General features: G+C 34.4%; 1 protein-coding gene across 5 annotated transcripts in view; it reads left to right on the top strand.

Moving 5' to 3' along the window:
- LOC113228972 (MAP7 domain-containing protein 1-like) overlaps nucleotides 1-19,270 on the top strand; it is a 62,014-nt gene that overhangs the window by 11,065 nt on the left and 31,679 nt on the right. For 2 of the 5 annotated variants that reach the window (XM_026462441.1, XM_026462432.1), the window contains exons 3-9: nucleotides 3,089-3,291; nucleotides 3,593-3,631; nucleotides 5,120-5,214; nucleotides 7,241-7,429; nucleotides 8,895-9,038; nucleotides 9,773-9,922; nucleotides 11,515-11,591. In XM_026462441.1, the coding sequence (XP_026318226.1) occupies nucleotides 3,089-3,291; nucleotides 3,593-3,631; nucleotides 5,120-5,214; nucleotides 7,241-7,429; nucleotides 8,895-9,038; nucleotides 9,773-9,922; nucleotides 11,515-11,591 (897 nt within the window). The remainder of the gene's footprint in view (nucleotides 1-3,088; nucleotides 3,292-3,592; nucleotides 3,632-5,119; nucleotides 5,215-7,240; nucleotides 7,430-8,894; nucleotides 9,039-9,772; nucleotides 9,923-11,514; nucleotides 11,592-19,270) is intronic. The other 3 variants (XM_026462456.1, XM_026462463.1, XM_026462449.1) reach the window with 3 other exon arrangements.

The raw sequence follows: 19,270 nt of genomic DNA, 5'->3' as shown, positions 1-19,270 counted from the left end.
TATGATATTAGACTTGTTGTATATGGGAAGCGTGACGAGCCCTACTATTCGAAATAGTGAAATCATTTAAAACTTGACTAAATGTAAGTGGAAATCAAGCGTGGACGAGGACAACAGAGAATAGGTAACTTTTACCACATCAAAAGGCAACTGAGGCCCACATCGTGTTAGAAGCTCAAAGAAATAGCTTTGGAGGACGGAATGGCGTTTACTACACTAACAAAGTCTTTACTTGTTACACTACTTAATATTTCCTTTTAATAGTAACAAAGTACAAATTGTATGTGACTCAAAAGTGATCTCTTTAAAACCTACTTTACCAGTAACAAAATGTAGATTGAGTATGTGACTATTAAAAGTAATGCCAAAAAATCTTTTTTACCTGTAACTTAAGCTATTGTAGCTTAAGTTACAGGTAAAAAAGATTTTTGAAGATTTTGAAACAAGAGTGTGTGACTAATAAATCAATATATTATTATCATTTTTCTGTTTAATATCGAAAATAAAAAACAATGTAAATGTTGGTTTTTGACAAATAACAATACCTATGTATATAATAATATCAACTTTATTTTTTGTATTAAGCGGATTGACATTCAATTAATGCATTGAGGACATGGTTACATTAGTAATATTCTTTATCGAGTGAGACACAGCAAAATATTCTATAATAGCCTTGAAAGGATTGGTGCACACGTGCTGCATTTTTATTATTTACGCATTTAGTTGTATGTTGTAGTATAACATTTTATTTGTGTAGATAAAATGGTCATTATAGTACCAGGTTACCAGGTCACTAGTTATATAACCCGGTCTCTATTGTCAATTATGAGGTCATGCGCTATGAAGTTCGAGTACATCAATGCGTACGCGTAGCCTTGTTTATCGCTCAGGAATGATTCGTACGGATAATCTCTCTCAGATACTTAATTCATTTATTGGTCGTGTTATTGGTAATTTTTTTACAATTTCTGTCCGATTTCGCTAAAACTCCACATTTAAAAAATTTCATAATCAAATTATTAAATTATATAGAGCAAACTAAACAACTAAGCTCCACGTGTGTTGACTGTTTTTCGTCTGCCACATCTGTAGTTGGTATTCATTCTTAACATTCAAACACTCGTCGAAGCATTAAGAAATACTCTCAAGTCGTTGTGCATCAAAAATATTTAAAATTAACTCTCGCCACGCATCAAGGAGTCGCGACAAAAATAACAGGCAGTCACTTCCTTCAGGACTACGCGCATTCCACATTATGGCCGGTTTCCAATTAAAGACAGTGGTAGCCTATGACGAGTGACAGTTGGGAATGGATAGTGTGATTCTGAATTAATTAATTATAATAATGGAAAGTGCACGGTGTCTATGCGCATTGAATCCGAGAAAATGTTGCTGTAAGGTGAGTGAAGAATACAAAATCATTATTTTATTATGCAATAATACAGCACAGATGAAAGTTGTAATTGTATTGTAAAAAGAAACCTGTAATAATTTCTGAATCCAAACCATTATACCATATGAAAAAAATATACGGTTCAGTTGTGAAAACAAAAATAATATAATAATATAGGTATATATAATATATATATAATATAGGTATAAGATAAAATTTCAAAGATACATGCAATTAAAGCACGTCATATTCTATTAACAAAGTAGGTGAAGACGGAATGGCAGTGTTTTATTTATCCCGATTTGGTATGGGTTTGGAATATTAGCTATTTCACTATTGTCTTCGAAGTTATTACTCTACTTGGATAAGAATACTTCACCGAAGTTTTTACGCGTGCTTTATTTTCTTTTTATGTCGCAGTTGGTGTATGACGCTATTTTTGTTACTTGTTTCGTATACATTTTTATACATCTCTAGGAAATAGTGTATTTCTAGATCACATATAATATAAATATGTTGTCAATTTTTTTCTATTATTGTATCGGCATTGTACATTTTCTTTACAGCTGAAGATATTGCTGTGAAACTAAATTTGTTTAGGATACCTCTTCTAAAATAGCATTCTAATAATGAATTCCTTTTGTTTGAAAAAAATCCTTCTGAAGTTTAGTAAAGTATGTCATGTATGTATGAAAGTGAAATTCATGACATTGACACACTTGGCTAATTAGGTTGAGTCGAGACTCCCGGCGGCAGTGCTGCAAAAATATCTAGTACATATTCCATGTGTTCTCATTGAATACAGTCAGCATTATGATTGTATTCATTGTATCGGGATTATTCGTACAGATTCCCCTTTTTAGTACTCCCTATTACGAGGATCTACCGCATGGGCAAGAATAACAATAAAAAGTATCATGCATCCTTTACTTTTAAAAAAATGATACGGGCATATCATATATATACAATCAAGTGTTCAAGCGTTTTATCTGTTGTACCCAGCAGATAAAACGTACGTCGTATGAATAGTGTGAATGCGATTAAAAGTGTTACTTTCTAAAATGTATTTTATTCTCGTCTTATTCTTGTTTTCGTATCTCATGCCCGGTATCATGCAACACCAATTTTTATTATCAGTTAGAACGTACCATTCCGATTATCGGCTTTAGTATTTGTCAGTGCCATGGAAGAATTTTTTCCACTTATCACAAAAACGTTGATATGAACTAGATAAATCAGATTTAACATCGAAGACACTCTGATTTCCATCTTAAATGTTATGGAATTGCCTGTCCTCTTGTCCAATACAGGAAGAATGTGCAAAGCTACTCGTTTTACTAATTTTCCAGAGTCATATTTCTGAGATCTAGATAACAGTATTATTAATCACCGCTTTAATCATCATTGTTGTTATGATATCACAATTGCCAGTGTACGCTTGTAGTTACTGTTAGTAGTTGAGTGTCGTGGACAAGATGTGAAAATGTCTAAACAGGTGATACTTTTGTAATTTTTGGATATTTCATATATTTACGAACAGTATAATTGTATACCAATAGTTCGAATCTCTGCAGTGCGTGACACGACTTGCTATTTAAAACGTCAATTATTATATTCCAAAAATATATTTGATTGGGTTTGAGCAAGAACTTATTTCTTTTCTCTTCTTTTGACTCTGTTATGTGTGTTTAGGTGGAAGAACGCAAAAGAGCGATATGGGAGGCTTCAGTATCGCGACGCGAAGCGCTGTTACAGCGCGAGCGCGATCGAACCGAGCGGCTGGAACGAGCTCGCGCGGCACGCTTCTCACCACGCACCGCCTTCGCCTTCGGCTCTTCAACACCTCGTCTCCTCGAGCCTGTAGATTCTACAGGTTTCTTCTGGGCCGCGCGCAGGTAAGCACCCCAATTCGATATACTGATGATACCTTCTTATGCAGTAACTTTTGAAATATTTTGTAGTGCTGAAGAATCCTTCAAAGTTAAAAATTAATCACAGAGTTATTTAGTTAGGAAACTAATTCTTTACAGCGCTGTCATCTTCGTTTCGGTTATTTCCATCAGGTTTTTGTTTTCTGAAACTTGTGTTCATTTGGGTGTGGGTTTTACAGACATTCGCCCTGTGAATAACGGGATAATCCTTAAACTCAATTATATTATTTTTACTAATTGTGTTTTGTTTTGTTCCCTTCTCCAGCACCAACCCCATAGATCAGATAAACTTTTTCGAGTCACTGTAAGCAGTTTTTTTATATTTTATTTTGTTACGTATAGTTTCATTAATTTCCTACTAATCTGTTTTTAGTTTGTGCATTTAAATTAACGTTTACTAATAATTTTGCATTTTGCGAAACCAAAACGCATCGCCTTTTAACCAATTTCATATTGTATGTAGAATGCAATGCAAAAGTTGTATTTAATTAGTTTATATTTTAACATACAACTGTACGTAAGCAGTTTGCATAATGATTAGTTAACATTATTATACACCATCGGATACAGCGTAGCATAGACGTCTTAGAGAAATATGTGAAACTAGTTAGCTCCTCGGTAGAAGGTACATTTTTCTATTAAGGTCAATCATACGAATGCAAATTTTACACTGCACCCTGAATCTGTTGTGTACTTATAACACGTACAACATCAGGTTCGAATTTGTACAATAGACTCCTCTACACCATTATAAGTAATTTTATTGTTAATAATATATATATTTATATATAATTATAAGTAATTGTTAATAATACATCAACAAGCTTTCATGTATATAGTTATTCTAAGCCAATGTTCTGTATTTTAAGCAACAACTATTAAACTACTTAATAATGAAGTTGGTATATAATGCGTAATATTTCCTCGATGCATGTAATAAAACTATCTCGAGTACGAGATTAGCGTTGTTGTCATAATTTCTAATAATATTATTTGTTATTATAAATGTATTTTTTGTTTGTCTTGAAAAGTATGAATTATAGGTAATTATAATATGTTATTACTCTATGGTATACTATCTAATGTGAATTGTGACAGGATAAATAGGAAAAATTAAAAATTTACATAATTTTTCGGATTTAATATTATCCATAATTTATACTTCCGTAAAATATTTGACGCATTCGTGATATCGAGTGACTTGATGTGTGTTTTTGGTGTAGGTTTGGGAACAGGTGTCGAAGTTTATTTTGTTGTCCTTAATTATTGGTCATTTTGCTTAAAAGGTGGTGTGAATGATTTTGACGTGTAAGCGTTATATGCTTTGTGAAATTTGTTGATAGATAAGGTCCTCTATCATTTCTTAAGATGTTAATCATATTAATTCGCAAATACATACCTACATATCCGATATCCTTCATGCCACGTCCGTAAGCTATCCATAACACACGTCCATAGCGGTTATTTCCGCCATGGTCCAGTGACCTGGTGACGTCACCATCCTTCCTATACTATTATTTTAGCACGGCGCCATTGTCTCCATAAAACAATAGCCTTCAGACAGGGGATTTCTCAATGGCGGAATTCAACATTATTTATTATGCAATTTATTTGAGTTCGAGGGTCCTGACCATTCTGGGATCCCGATCAGCATGTTTTGTTGCAAGATATTAATATAATTTAAGTATTTGTCACAATGTACCTACTTGTATATTTAACAATGTAGTAAGTAGCAATAATTGTGTAAATTTACATTTTTGTGTTATTTATGCATATACTTGACGTGTTCCAGGGCGGCATCAACAACAAATGTGATGTTCGCGTCTGCGCCTCTTACGAGACCCGCTTCCGCACTGCAATTGGATTCAGAAATCGACAATAATAGAGGTATTCTTAACATACTTACTGATCATTATAATCACATAATTATGTCAATATTATAACACACTTTTCTGCCTTCATGCTGCATACGAAGGATGCGTGATGTTTTCGAGTTTCTGTAAGTTCCAAATTTATCTTTACAATAAATGCAAATGCAAACATATTACTTTGCCTATTACGTTATAGTTGAGATAATGACAATAGGAATTCTGTGAATATCTTTTTTGCAAGGAGCAATTATGACTAACCTTTGTCAGCAAAGATACGTGCTCTTTATGTATGCACTTGCAAAATGTTGTATATTGAATTGAGGGCGAGAGAGTCCGCTGTTAATCTATCGTACGACCTTACGCCGGATTATAAAAGATTATGCTAATACAAAGTAAGTTGCACTAAGGATATCGCCTTAAGACTTGCGTTTGTATGAACATCATGAGACTTGCTTTCATCTATACTATGGTAAGACAGCGTCTTGTATATCGTTGTACAATTTATTTGCAAATAACATGAAGATTACTCTCTGTTCATTGAAAGAATCTTTGGTATCCTTTCTTAACATAGTACAATCACAAAACTTAATTTTTATTATAGGCACGCTTCTAAAGTTAATGTTAATAATCGCTTGAGTTCTGAAAAGTGAATATTTCTTTATGACTGAATAAGTTTGCAAAACTTTGAAGATCCAACACATCTTGGGCCAAAAATCTCAACGAGTCTCAAAGACCCAACAAATCGTGAACCTAAAAAACCCAAACAATTCTTGAGCCAAAGTCCCAACATTGTGATCCTAGTCCTGATACTCCATTTAGAAGAGACTTACGCGTTTACTTTTGATAACAAAAGGATCCGATTAGCCGGTATTTCGACTAAGTATTTTAGGCAACGATGTTATTGTACCTTGAAATAAAACGTAAATAAAAATTCACAAGAACATGTTTGGTTCCCTATATTAATTTTTTATTTATTTATTTATAGTAAATATATTTACACGGTATTACAGTTTAAGAACTAATGCACCGTGAATCTAAGCTAATTGATAATAAAAGAGCAAACAATAATAAAAAAGAAAAATGTACGTTCCATAAATATTCGATTAATAATAATATAAAAAAAGTAAAATTTTTTTTTGGGAAACCAAACATTTTGATCGCGAATATAAAATTACTTAGTATTTAGCCGTTAGCTCGTTTGTTTTCATGCACCAGTTGAAACTTGAAAAGCGGTCGCACCTCAAAGAATCATTTATTCCATAGGTAAAATTACACTTCAAAATGTCATTATTTAAGGCACTGCTCGTTCACTGTGATGACTTCCCTGAGAAGAACGAGCAAGAAACTCTAGGAATTGCTCTTTTCAATTAAACTTAAATACCATGGAATCAAATTCGGGAATCTAGACCCATGTCGTCTTTCCATACATCTTTATCTAAGACATAGCCTCTGATTTTGTAATATGAATTTTCAAATAAAATGCTTTTAATGTAAGTTTTTAACTTATGAAATGATAATTTTAATATATGCTCCGGAATTTTATTGTAAAAACATATACAGTTCCCCATAAAAGACATACAAATTATTTGACTAAACGTACTGCGTGGACTTTTCTCTGAGAGAAACACGAGAACCTAAACGTTTAATAATACAGTTTATATACCTGCCGCTTTACACCACATGAGAATCCCGTACGACATAATACTATGGAAGTAACTAAAGTAAATTATTCCAGCAGTATTCACATAGGTAAACTCACGTATTCTGACGGACTGCGTATGCAGCGGGGCTTAATCTGATGGCCAGGGAAGATATATGTGAAAACCATTAAAGGTCAAGGTAACTCCCAAGAAGACAGCTATACAACTAACAATATTTAACTTTTCTCCATTTATTTGTATGTTTGGACTAGTCTATTTTACATTTGGTAATTCAAATTTAATTTTCTTAGCATTAATAAACTACCTTTGAGAGGGTATCTCTTTGTTAATTCCACAAAGGAATTAATGTATTACTGAGCTAAATACAAGTGTCTTTTGCAGACGAATCCGACCGTCCACCGCAGCCAGCAATATGGTCGTCTGTTGCCCGGCGGCGCACCGACTTGGTGCCGACATTGCCGGCGCCTCGAGCCCCAGGTAGGGCCTACTCCATGACGAGACTCGACAAGATCCCCTCGCAGCGACCTCTACACTCGGCCTCGCCTTCGATGCATCACCTCAACAGGACTCGTAAGATGACAGATCTTACTCATCTATCGCTTTCGACTATTGGCTTGGTTCGGTTTACGCTCAGGAAGCTTCGGAGCTTGTCACTAATCTTGCTTCGTCAATACCTTCAGGTGTCTTCAAAATTACATTGGGAACGTTTTTCAAATATTTTGTGCAATTTTTCTTAATGGCTACACTATATAATATTATAATTTATCACTAGATATATATATAATGGATACTATAATGGATCACTAGATTCATTCTTTTACTATTTGATACAATACACGTCATTTCATCCATAACATTTATTATAAAAACGTTTACTTTGGAACTAAGACTATATCTATATGTATATATTTTTTTTTACGTAGGTACATTTGTTTACGAAATTTTGTATTAATTGATTCGAAACGTTCCTGTGCCTTAATGTCTTTGTCGTTTAACGTCTCCGTACAAAAAAAACCCTTACTCTTACTTACCCTTAGTGGTGTTACATTTCATTTTAAAACTGTAATTCTGGGTTTTGTTCTTCTGTGTTTGTAAAATGCTGCTTAATCCGCTAATTCATGGAGAGCGTTTTAATTGTGATTAACAAGGTGTATCTAACCGATATAAGCAAGCACTAGGCGTCGTTCTAACAAAATTGTATTTTTCATACGTCTTCTTAATATTTACTTCTATGATTATGGTGTCAGAAGGTGTATCCAAGTGTTTTTATTGTTCTTTATAAAGTTTGTTAGTTTTTTTTTTGTCAATATGGTTTGGAATAAGGTCGCACTTTTTAAGCTTTCTCACGGTTTTTTATTGTCCATAGAGATTGCGCACAGGTTTTTTTCCATACACGTTTTGCAGAATAATCTATTTACGGTTTTCGGGTTGCACCTGATTAGAAGGTAAGTGGTGACATTAATAAGTACTAACACGAAGTCATTGTACAGCAACGTGAACTTATAATGCACCTGTACATTGGCAAAATTACAACATTATCACTGTATACATATACTCTAACGTATAAAACATACTGCACGTATTTAAAATGAACTAAAATATTGTTTTAAATAATTATATGTACTTAATCAGTTCATATGTGACATAATTCTAGTAGATTAACCGTAATCCCTCGGGACTGCTTTGTTATAATTTTATTAATTCTGTGTTTCGCCGTTTTATTTCTACACAAGCTTTAGAACCTTAGAATGTTATATCGTAATTTCATTAATTTGTTTATTTAATGCGCGGGATGATAATAACTGTTTATCCAAAAATTTTGATCTAATCGTTACGAGAACGTACGAAGTTTTATGTAAAGAGACAATAATTATTGCAAAAAAACTGCGGCTTCATTTGGTGTACTGAGACTTCTTTTGAATTGCTTCGGTGCATAAACAAAATCACGATAGACAAACAAGTGAGTACAATCGATTGAGCCGCCATCTATGATGGGGAAATCGTTTCAAATGGTTCAAAAAATGGACGTGTGCAGAGACGCGGTCCGGTGATACAACCCCTGGATCCCGGCCCGGCAGCGCCATGTCCAACGCCACCGGCGTAATGCGCCGCGCCACCGCCGGTACCAGGAAGCAGCGGCCCGCCTCCATAGCGGGCACAGGTGTTAATACACCACGAGGTACGCTATACATAAAATAGAGCGAACTCTGAATTTGGAACATCGTGTCAACACTGAATAGATTTTACTGTTGTCTTTGACGCTTTAGTTGAATTTAGGTGGAAAGCATCCAATCGACGAGTATGGGCTACATATCCGGACCGGTTATTTTATACAGACATATTTTGTGTGTATTATCATTTGTAATGCATGAAGCATTCGACACTCCCTCACAGATTCGTTACGAGAAGATTTAAGTAAGTTTTCTATTGGTCTCATTGTGCTTGTTAATGCCTCACTGTTCTGTGTGCTTAGCTCCATGTAAAATTTTCTTTAGTGTACATATATACTATATATGTGCACAATATATATTATTTAGTAATAACAATAATAAGTTGCTTAAAAACAATTAAGGTTGTTATTGTTGAATTAATTAAGGCAAATATTTGTCATTGTATTAATGTCGCCAGACACATTAATTTATTTGTACACATGTCTTAAAAATTACACCAAAATGTTTTGTATGTACAGTGAATTCCTGACTATAATCTAATTTTTTTTTTCACTTACATTTGCGTCCAAATATAAGCCCAATTTAATATAAAGTCTTACATATACTTGCTATGAATAGCTGATATATAACAGGGGCGTGTTATATTTCAATCTAACCACGTTACCGCTCACAGCTCTTCTATGTCCCATTCGCGTGGCCATCCACGAGTATTCGGAAATGTAGTAATTTGTTTTATTATCAGGTGGCGGTGACACGATGTCGCAGAGCGTCGCGACGACGCCGTCGGTGTCCCGCGACGGCACCGTGGCGGGCGGTGGAGACGTTCCACGTCGCCCACAAATCACGCCACGCCGCCCGCGCCCCGTGTCCATGCACGCTCCCGTTAAACTCGGTGCGTATTTAATAGTCACATCAAGTTACACATTGACGTATCTTCTTCCGTTGCACTGGAGGCGATTTTCGAACAAAAATGTGCAGTGTGCGGTTGTCCGTACATTACTGCAGAGGCCGGGAAGTAAGGGATTGCTGGACGAGTGAGTTACAACTTTTATTAATACGAGTCAAGCAATCCGCATTCCGGCCAAGGCGTGTATAGTGAGTGCTTTTCTCAAGCAATGCGAGGAAATAATAAAAAACTAAAGAGAAGAAGATGAATGAATGGATCCATGTCACATGTACTGAAGTACTGTAGATCTTTAGCGTTTTCATTACGAAAACTAGAACATGGTTCTCGTTAACTAAATAAAAAGATACATAATATTTTCTATTCCTATATCATTCTCAATGCTACACATAACTCGTAAAAGCACCATTCAACGACGTATTAACTTAATTGACCGTGGATACAGTTATTAAGGGATTTGTAGAATGTTATTATTACATGCAATGTGGCCACCAACTATTTTTCTTTGTTTTGATCGGAAACGCAAATATTATATGATTTTTTAAATTCATTTATAAAGTGAAAAAGACATTACAATTTATTGAAATATTTATAATCTAAACTGTTAGATTGTCAACATTTCAAAAGTGTAAAAGAGAACTAGAAACTGTAAATGCTGATAAAAGATTCCACTCTTTAGTTACGCGGTACTGTCAAGTTTTTACTTACACCACACCTCCAAGCGGTAGATTGTACAACATATATATTTCGGGTCTAATGCAATTACGTGTAACTAGCATAGGATTATAAGTTTCCATTTTGGTAATTTTGTGGTCAAATCAAACCCGCGTAAATGTCTTGGCAACCAAATTAACATGATTTAAAGGGAATCTATCGTTATCAGTTGGTATGATGCATGAATTAATGCTTACTGTGCAAAAAATGAAAGTGGTAGCCATTTTAAATAAATAAGTAATAAACTTTGATCCCACACCATTGACTTACAAATAAATGGACGACGGGTCTAATACAAAAACCACGAAAAAAATGTCCCAAGTCAACCTATTCGAAATTTAAATTGTAATGTCATCGCAGTATCGCGCTGTCAGTAGAACAAATGAAGACTAAAGCGGAGTTTGGCGCTCTGTATACGATTTTAGCGCCTTACAAGTGCGGACACTTTTTACCGCGGACCCGACGTCCATATAATTGTAAGTCAATGTCCCACACCTGTAAAATTTGATTTAGTGCACATACGCGCTTTTATACCAATACTACATAACGCGGATTTGCACTATCCCCGACGATGCCTATGGGACTTTCCAATTTATGTCTCAGGGTGACGGCCGCAGTGGCAGTGCCTCTCAGATCTTTGCCATTTAAAGCTCTGAGTGGCACTGCAACTGTTATGGACGGGCGTGTCGCTTTCCACTATTTGCATCATAAAAAAATGTTTTTTAATTAATGAATTAGTAACTAAAAAGTTTGCAAGCAAATGCACTAAAGATATGAAGTATATTTACTAAACCAGCTTTGTATTATTTCAAGTATCTTATACACGTTTAAGTTGGAATAAAATTACAAATTGGTTGCATTTACAGCTCATGTTACGCCCACTAATCCAGCAGACGGCAAGCCGCCGGTTCATCGAAAGCCAAAGCCATCCAAAGAGGAAAAGGTATTGCTGATCTTTATTTCAATTTTCCAATTTAGAATATCGCCGTACTTCACCACAATACAACATAATTAGGTAGCTGTGTAACTAATTCCTTCGAAGCAGTTTTTTATCCCTGAAGACCGACATATCCTTGTTTATACAATGGACATGGACTATGGTCGAGGTTATCTCCAAAACTATTGTAGTGAGGTTCATTGGAGTACTCGTGCATTAGGAATGAAACGATTTCTTTGATTCGTGTATAAATAAGGATGTGTTCATTTTAAGGAGTAAAAACTTAAAATATGCATTGCAGAAATTGATCTCAAATCCAATACGTACCCTCTCTCCCCAATTCACGTGTAAGTAATGGAATATCACTTATGAAACAAAGGTACAAAAAAGGCTGAGATATTTTTTTCAAATATCAATGCGATCTATGAACATTGAGACAGTTCAAGCAACGTTTGGCGCGAAAGAAGTGAGAATCTGAGAATCTTCCTTCTGGACATGATTACCATGGTAGATCTGGATGCCTTTAAATAAGCTTCAAATTAAAATCCAATACATTAGGGATATTGGTAATAAAAAAAAGTCGTGATTTAGTGGGTTCTATTCGTAAAAAACTAGATTTAGTCAATACGCCGTTTTGAAGTTATTAAGGTGTTTTACTATCCAAGCCGAAATAAGCTTATTCTGGCGGCACCATTTTTGAATCTCGAGAACCACAGCTCCTAGCTTAGATCTGATTGCACCCAGAAAAAGTCGCGCGTTAGTCGGTTTTTGTCGCAAAATTTTAGAATTAGTCCCTCCTTTGTTTAAAAGATATTGGATATCCAATTATTTTCATTGGCAGGTACATTTACGTAAAAAAATCGTACACATAGTGAAAAACGTATATCTATACTCCGTCCAACCATTTATTTAACTTTTGACAGCTCGAATTCTAATCAGTTAGTGATGTCCTAATGCATTTCCGATTAGATTTTTTATTGTAATCGATTTTATTTATGAAGAAGCTTAAATCGTGAATGTAAGCGGGTCCAAAAAAAAAAGACATGGCCTGACTGGGATCGTGATGTTGCGTTTGACAATTTGTGTACTAAAGAATTAATAATTAATGTTAATGAGGATTCAGGTGATGCTTCCCGTTCATATGGAGAAAAATCATCATAATAAACAATAAAAATTTATTATAATTTATTAGACAGGTGCCAAAATTTATCAACTTGAATAATCTCCGTTATTAATATTAATCTGTCGGCTTGATAAATATCGGAGTTAAAAAGCACGTCGCTTCACTAAAATTAAAAAATAAAAGAGTCCCGGAAGCTTAGAGGGTGGAAAAAACATAAAAGAAAGGAGCTGCCCTAATTACGGAATGAACATGCATACCTAACAAAAATTGAACGTACAAATGGTGGATTAGTGTCGTACCATAATCTATCAATAAGTCATTATCGGCATGTAAACATTTAATTAAAGTAGGTCAATATTCCATTTGGGAATATTTTAGGTTATATGGGAATATCCGGAAATGTCACATGAAATTTTGAATTTATTGTTTTGCGTTTACAAATACTGAAATATTACGAAAAGTGAATTTACACAGAAAAAAGTAATATTTGTAATTTGAGAGTATATATAAAAATGAGAAAATTTTGAAATATAAATCCTTGTACATTTAAAACGTCAAGATTCATATTTTCATAGAGAAATTTTTAAACAGATTCCAAATAATTTAAGCTTTTTTGTATTTATGCATTGGTATAGAATTAATATCAGTGACTGATTTAAGTGAATCTTTAACACTTCCATTTAATTTTGGAAATAAATGAAAGTAGTAAAATTATCAATAATAATATTATTATCACACGTTTATTTTCTTGAAACATGGTATAACAGGAGATGTAACAAGAGACAGTGTTCGTATAAACATGTTTCGCATATATTAAATAGCATGCAAATGTCTGATTATACAATGTCAATTGACTACTATTGGCCGAGCGACTGCGAGTTGTGACAAGACATGTCAAACGAGCTCTATACACGTTAGCGCTCGCCTTCACTCGGTCAGCTAGGCGAGTGACACCGAACGATGGCAAGGCAAGGCAAGGCAAATAGGCTGTCTATACGTTGGTATTGGCCTTCACCCGGCAACGTTATACCAACATGGTCCTTGTAATGCTGACTCATTGACTTACAAATAAATGGACGACGGGTCTAATACAAAAACCACGAAAAAAATGTCCCAAGTCAACCTATTTAAACGTAGTGACATGTAAAGGAATATGAAAAAGCTAAAACGTTGAATTTAAATTGTAATGTCATTGCAGTACTGCCTAATTTTGCTTGCAACAATTGAAAGGCGCAAAAAACACCATATTCAGCTTCTACTGGAAACTTACCAAAATGCATCGATGTAGCTTCTAGTGAAAAGGTTACTTGAACACAGGTAATTATAATGGAGTAGCCTTTATTATTTATAAATAAATTTTATACGTAAGTGTTGAATTTTATACAATGCCATTTATTACGAGCTAGGGTGTCTGACTTTTTTTTCTTGAGTTCCGAGAATTCTCGTACCCGATTTCTGGAGTTATTCGAGAATTTTTTTTAAAACCATAAAAAATCAGCTCAATAAACTATAAAACTAAATGTGAACTTTTCTAAAGTTGTTTTGGCCTGTGTGTTCTGAGTTATGCCCCGGAATAAATTCCATCGTTCTTCGTCCAAAGTTCGATTCCCAGTAGAACCAATTTGGGAAATGAACTTTTGTAAATTGGTTCTGCTCTGGGATTCTGTTGCTCTGATACTCATGGGGAGTATGTACAGAGAGTTCCCTAGTTTCAAACCAGGTGATTGTTTTACAATAGAATACCAAGACCAGAACCATTTAGAAAAGTTAATTTGTTAAATTGATCCTACCGGTATCGAACCCGGGAACTTCTCATCCAGTGCCCACAGTGCAAATCGTTAGGCTATCAAGGTTGTTACTATTTGTATTATTTGCAGTGTTTTTGTTCACTAATTGTTGTAATCACATACCAAAGCTTTAATATTATGGTCTTTTATCAAGTCAAAGTCAAACACTATTTATTCCATAGGTAAAATAAATTTACACTTGAAAACGTCACATTTAAGCTACTGCTCGTTCACTACGCTGACCTCCCTGAGAAGAACGAGCAAGAAACTCTAGGGATTGCTCTTTTCAAATAAACTTAAATGCTATGGAATACACTTTGAATCAAATTTGTGTGGATTCTGGAGCCATGTCGTCTTTCCATACATCTTTATCTAACACGTAGTCTTCAATTTTGTAATATGATTTTTCGATCAAAATATTTTTAATGTAGTTTTTAAACTTAGGAAATGATAAACTTAATATATGCTCCGATAAAAGAGTTGTTTACCTTGGTTAAACGAAATCGTGGTACCATGAGTTTGGATTTAGCTCTAAGGTTAATATTATGGATATCTTCTTTCTTATTGAAATTATGTATATTTTTACGGGCATATAAAATATTAGAGTAAATGTACTGTGATGCCACAGTCATGATACCAGTCTCCTTAAACTTTTCTCTGAGAGAAACCCGAGAGCCTAGACGGTACACAGAACGAATCGCTCGTTTTTGCAATACAAATATGGTTTGAATATCTGCCGCTTTACCCCATATGAGAATCCCGTAGGACATTATACATTATACTATGAAGTAACTAAAGTAAACTAGTCTAGCAGTACTACCATCGGTAACCTCACGTAGTCTGCGGACTGCGTATGCAGAGGAGCTTAATCTGCTGACCAGGGAGCAGGGATTTTGTCTTCTTGGCGTTAAGCAATAAATTGTTAGCATTAAACCAATAAACTACCTTAGAGAGGGTATCATTAATATGGTCAATGGTCCTTAACAAAGAATGGCAGATCATTAATATAAATCAGAAATAAGAAAGGCCCAAGTATTGAGCCCTGCGGAACACCCATTTTTACCGGAGAACCCAAAGAAGTCACACCATTTATGTCTACTTTCTGAATTCTACCGTTGAGATATGACGAGACAAGTTTCGACGCCTTGCCATTTACACCGTAATGTTCCAGCTTCCTAATAAGAGTATTATGATCAACGCAATCAAATGCCTTTCAGAGGTCACAGAAAACACCAATAGCGTTCTGGGACCTTTCCCAAGCATCATAGATGTGTTTTAGTAACGCTACCCCCGCATCGCTAGTCGATTTACCACTAGTAAACCCGTATTGTTCACTATGATAAATATGATTCCTACCGAAATAGGCCAGTAATTGAGTTAGCATAACCTTTTCGAATATTTTACTTAAAGCTGGTAAAATTGAAATGGGCCTATAGTTGCTAGGATCAACTTTCCTACCGCTTTTGAATAAGGGAATAACCTTGCTGTATTTCATTAAATCGGGAAAAACACCTTCGTCAACGCACCTATTGAAAGCTACAGCTAAATGTGGGGAAATTAGATCAATAACTGAGTCTATAACTTTAGTTGATATGCCCCAGAGATCTTCAGTTTTTTTAACATGTATTGATTTAAAAGCTTTTATGATGTCTTGTGGATTAACATGACGGAAATTAAATAAACTGCCACAAACGTTAACATTTTCCTTTAGGAGATCAATAGCAAGTGAAGGGGAGGAATTTAATGATTCTGTAGTGTTCACAGCAATTTCCGAAAAGAACGATTCAAAAGCTTGGGCTACTTTATCTTTAGATATTATAAGTTTACTGTCTAATTCTAAAACTATATCTCTATCGTGTTGTTTAACCCTGCCTGACTCTTTATTCATTATGCTCCAAGTAGTTTTAGATTTATTTATCGATTGTCTAATTTTGTCGCTGTGAAACTTAACCTTAGCAGCTACACATACTTTTTTAAATATTTTTGAATAAATTCTAACATATTCTATGAAATTGGAATTAGTATGATAAGTTTTCATAGCATATAGCTCATACAAACGAGACCTACTCTTATGAATACCTACTGTTGCCCAGTCGTTGAATTTAGTCTCCCTATGGAAAGTTAATGTTTTCGATTTAAATATATTGTCAAATTCATTTTTGATTAAACCAAATATCGTGGTATATAAAGTATTTGGAACCTTCGGTATATGGGGTAGGCAATTTAAACTATTGCCGATATTATTTTGAAATCTAATGATTCGTTCTGTGGTAATCGGTCTGCAGAGAAATTGATCTACCTTCTTGCTCAATAAATGGACGCCATACGTTATACCTGTGTTTTATTAACAATTTTACAATTAAAAGAAGCCAATTGGCCACTATGGTGTGATCTTAAGCAATTTATTATTGTTTTAGACACTGCGTCTGTGTTACAAAAGATGTTATCAATACAAGTAGAAGAGGAGGCAGTGATGCGAGTTGGTTCTAATAAAAGGTTAATCAAGTTAAAACTTTTAAATAAATTAATGAGTCTTACAGAAGTAGAACAGTTTTCCAACAGGTTTACATTGAAATCTCCACATATTACTACGTTTTTTTGGTTGGAAAAATCCGCTTGAAACTGTCCTTCATAACTAATTCAAACTCGTTAAAATTAGCAGATGGGGGCCTGTATACACATAAGACGACAAACTGGTCCAATTCCACACATGAAATCTCAATAGTTCGTTCAGTAGAGAGATCTGTGATATCCTTACGCTCTTTAAATTTTAAAAAGCTTGCTTCAAGCTTGCATCAGCTCTGGTTTCCTTTCTTTTCTTACGATTTTCTTAACCCGTTCGTGCATAATACTGAAATTATACTGCGCTCAAAAACGTCACCACATTTCTATATGCCGTAGTGCTTACATTGATTCAATATAATTATTACGGTTTATCACTGACGACGGTTGATTCCGTCAACAGGCATAGTCATAGTTCTTGCAAATGTTTCTTGTGCATGAAAAAGTACGGCGATGACGGTAGTAGGGTATTTTCCGTTGTGAGATAATTACAAAATTAAAATGCGCGATATTGATTGCGCAAGAGAAACGCTTTCCAAAATAAACACTTAGGTACTGATTAATAATAATAATTATAATAACGCACACACTCAACATTGCCCCGTATTAGGGAAACCCTGTGTCGCGGGTGCCATGGACACACATATAGATAACCACAAATTACACCCAAAGCCACGAGAGAAATAAATGTAGGCCATACACATATTTCTCCCGATAAACGTAAAAAAATACTTTCGGGATTATGGAAATTCATGCAAACGTTATTTCGGGCAAATGTATTTTCGGTCTTCTGATTCGTAACCCCGAGCCGTAGAAAGAGTACAACAATATTTGAAAGTATTACTAACATGTATTAAAAAATATTTTAATAATAACATTATCATCAAAGCGACTCTATGAAATTTTTGTTCTAAATATTTCAAACGCTTGTGTTTCAAACAATTGAAATTGACGTGATGGGTCTCGTTCAGTCTTTTAGGCAAGCAATGAGTCGGAAAGAGACAGCTATTTGATTATTTTGATTGCTCTTGTAATTTGTATTTACGATTAATTTAAATATTAATTAAATACTATATATACTAGTGCATAAAATAACACTTTTAAATGATAACTATGATAACACAATGTAGTACTTACTGAAAATATGATATACCACCCTGTTTCTTTCACTTTAGTTGAGTAATTTTTACAAGGTTTTACTACACAATACGGCATCATTGACAAGCGCGCTGTCAGTCGAACAAACGAAGACTAAAGCGTGAATGACGCTCTGTATACTATTTTAACGCCTTGTAAGTTCGGACACTTTTTAGCGCGGACCCGACGTCCATTTATTTGTAAGTCAATGTGCTTAATTTATTAAAATAAGAATTTTAGTAGTTAGAGTTGTCAGTGGGAACAAATCGGAAACGAGTGGATAATTTTGTTTTCAGGAACTGAGAATGCCAAGTAAATGAGTCTTGTTGAATCTAAATTAAATATAAAATTATTTACCAATAAATCTAATGATGGAATTGCATTATCATGTAATCTAGTTACATTCAAAGTTATGTTAAAATTTGACTCTTCAAAATGAAGCGAATAAATTAAGATGGTCTTTGATTCATTGTTTATATTCGGCACTATTATACGGCGGTATGATTTCCAACCATTCTTTTTTCTTTTTTAATTTGTAGAGAAATTTGAAATAGTAAAAATTATAATAATAAAATACTAAAAACGTCGTAGTGAATTATTTTAATAACAGAATAATAATACGCTTCCAAGAACAACACTATCTCAAAATAATCGTTAACAACAATCATCAAGTTATACAAACAAACAGGCACTGAAGAAACCAAAGCAAAATTTGGCAAGATTTATGAATAAACTACTTAAATATGTCTAATTACATTAGATATTTGGGCTTTTGTGTGATTTGTAGATAGAAAAATAACACGTGCTTGTACAATGTTACATTCAGTCGATCTTCGCTTTTTCAAATGCCACATCCCGTAATGCTGCAGCGACGACTGTTTATTAATACTTAATTGTTCTCACTCGTCAATATTTTTTGTCCATTTTATTACAATGCATTCGAATAATTCGATAAAACACTTGGAAAAACATTTGTTTTGACATTTGATGTACTTCCCTTTGACAACCGTATCATGTACCTCATGTACTGCGAAATGGACACGGTTGGCATTTAAGATGACGTTACGTATTTTCGA

Source organism: Hyposmocoma kahamanoa, unplaced genomic scaffold (genome assembly GCF_003589595.1).
Source record: "Hyposmocoma kahamanoa isolate Upper Pololo Valley unplaced genomic scaffold, ASM358959v1 100021, whole genome shotgun sequence".
Taxonomy (NCBI): Eukaryota; Metazoa; Arthropoda; class Insecta; order Lepidoptera; family Cosmopterigidae; genus Hyposmocoma; species Hyposmocoma kahamanoa.
The sequence above is the reverse complement of the archived record's forward strand: the minus strand, read 5'-3'. Positions and strand labels throughout refer to the sequence as shown.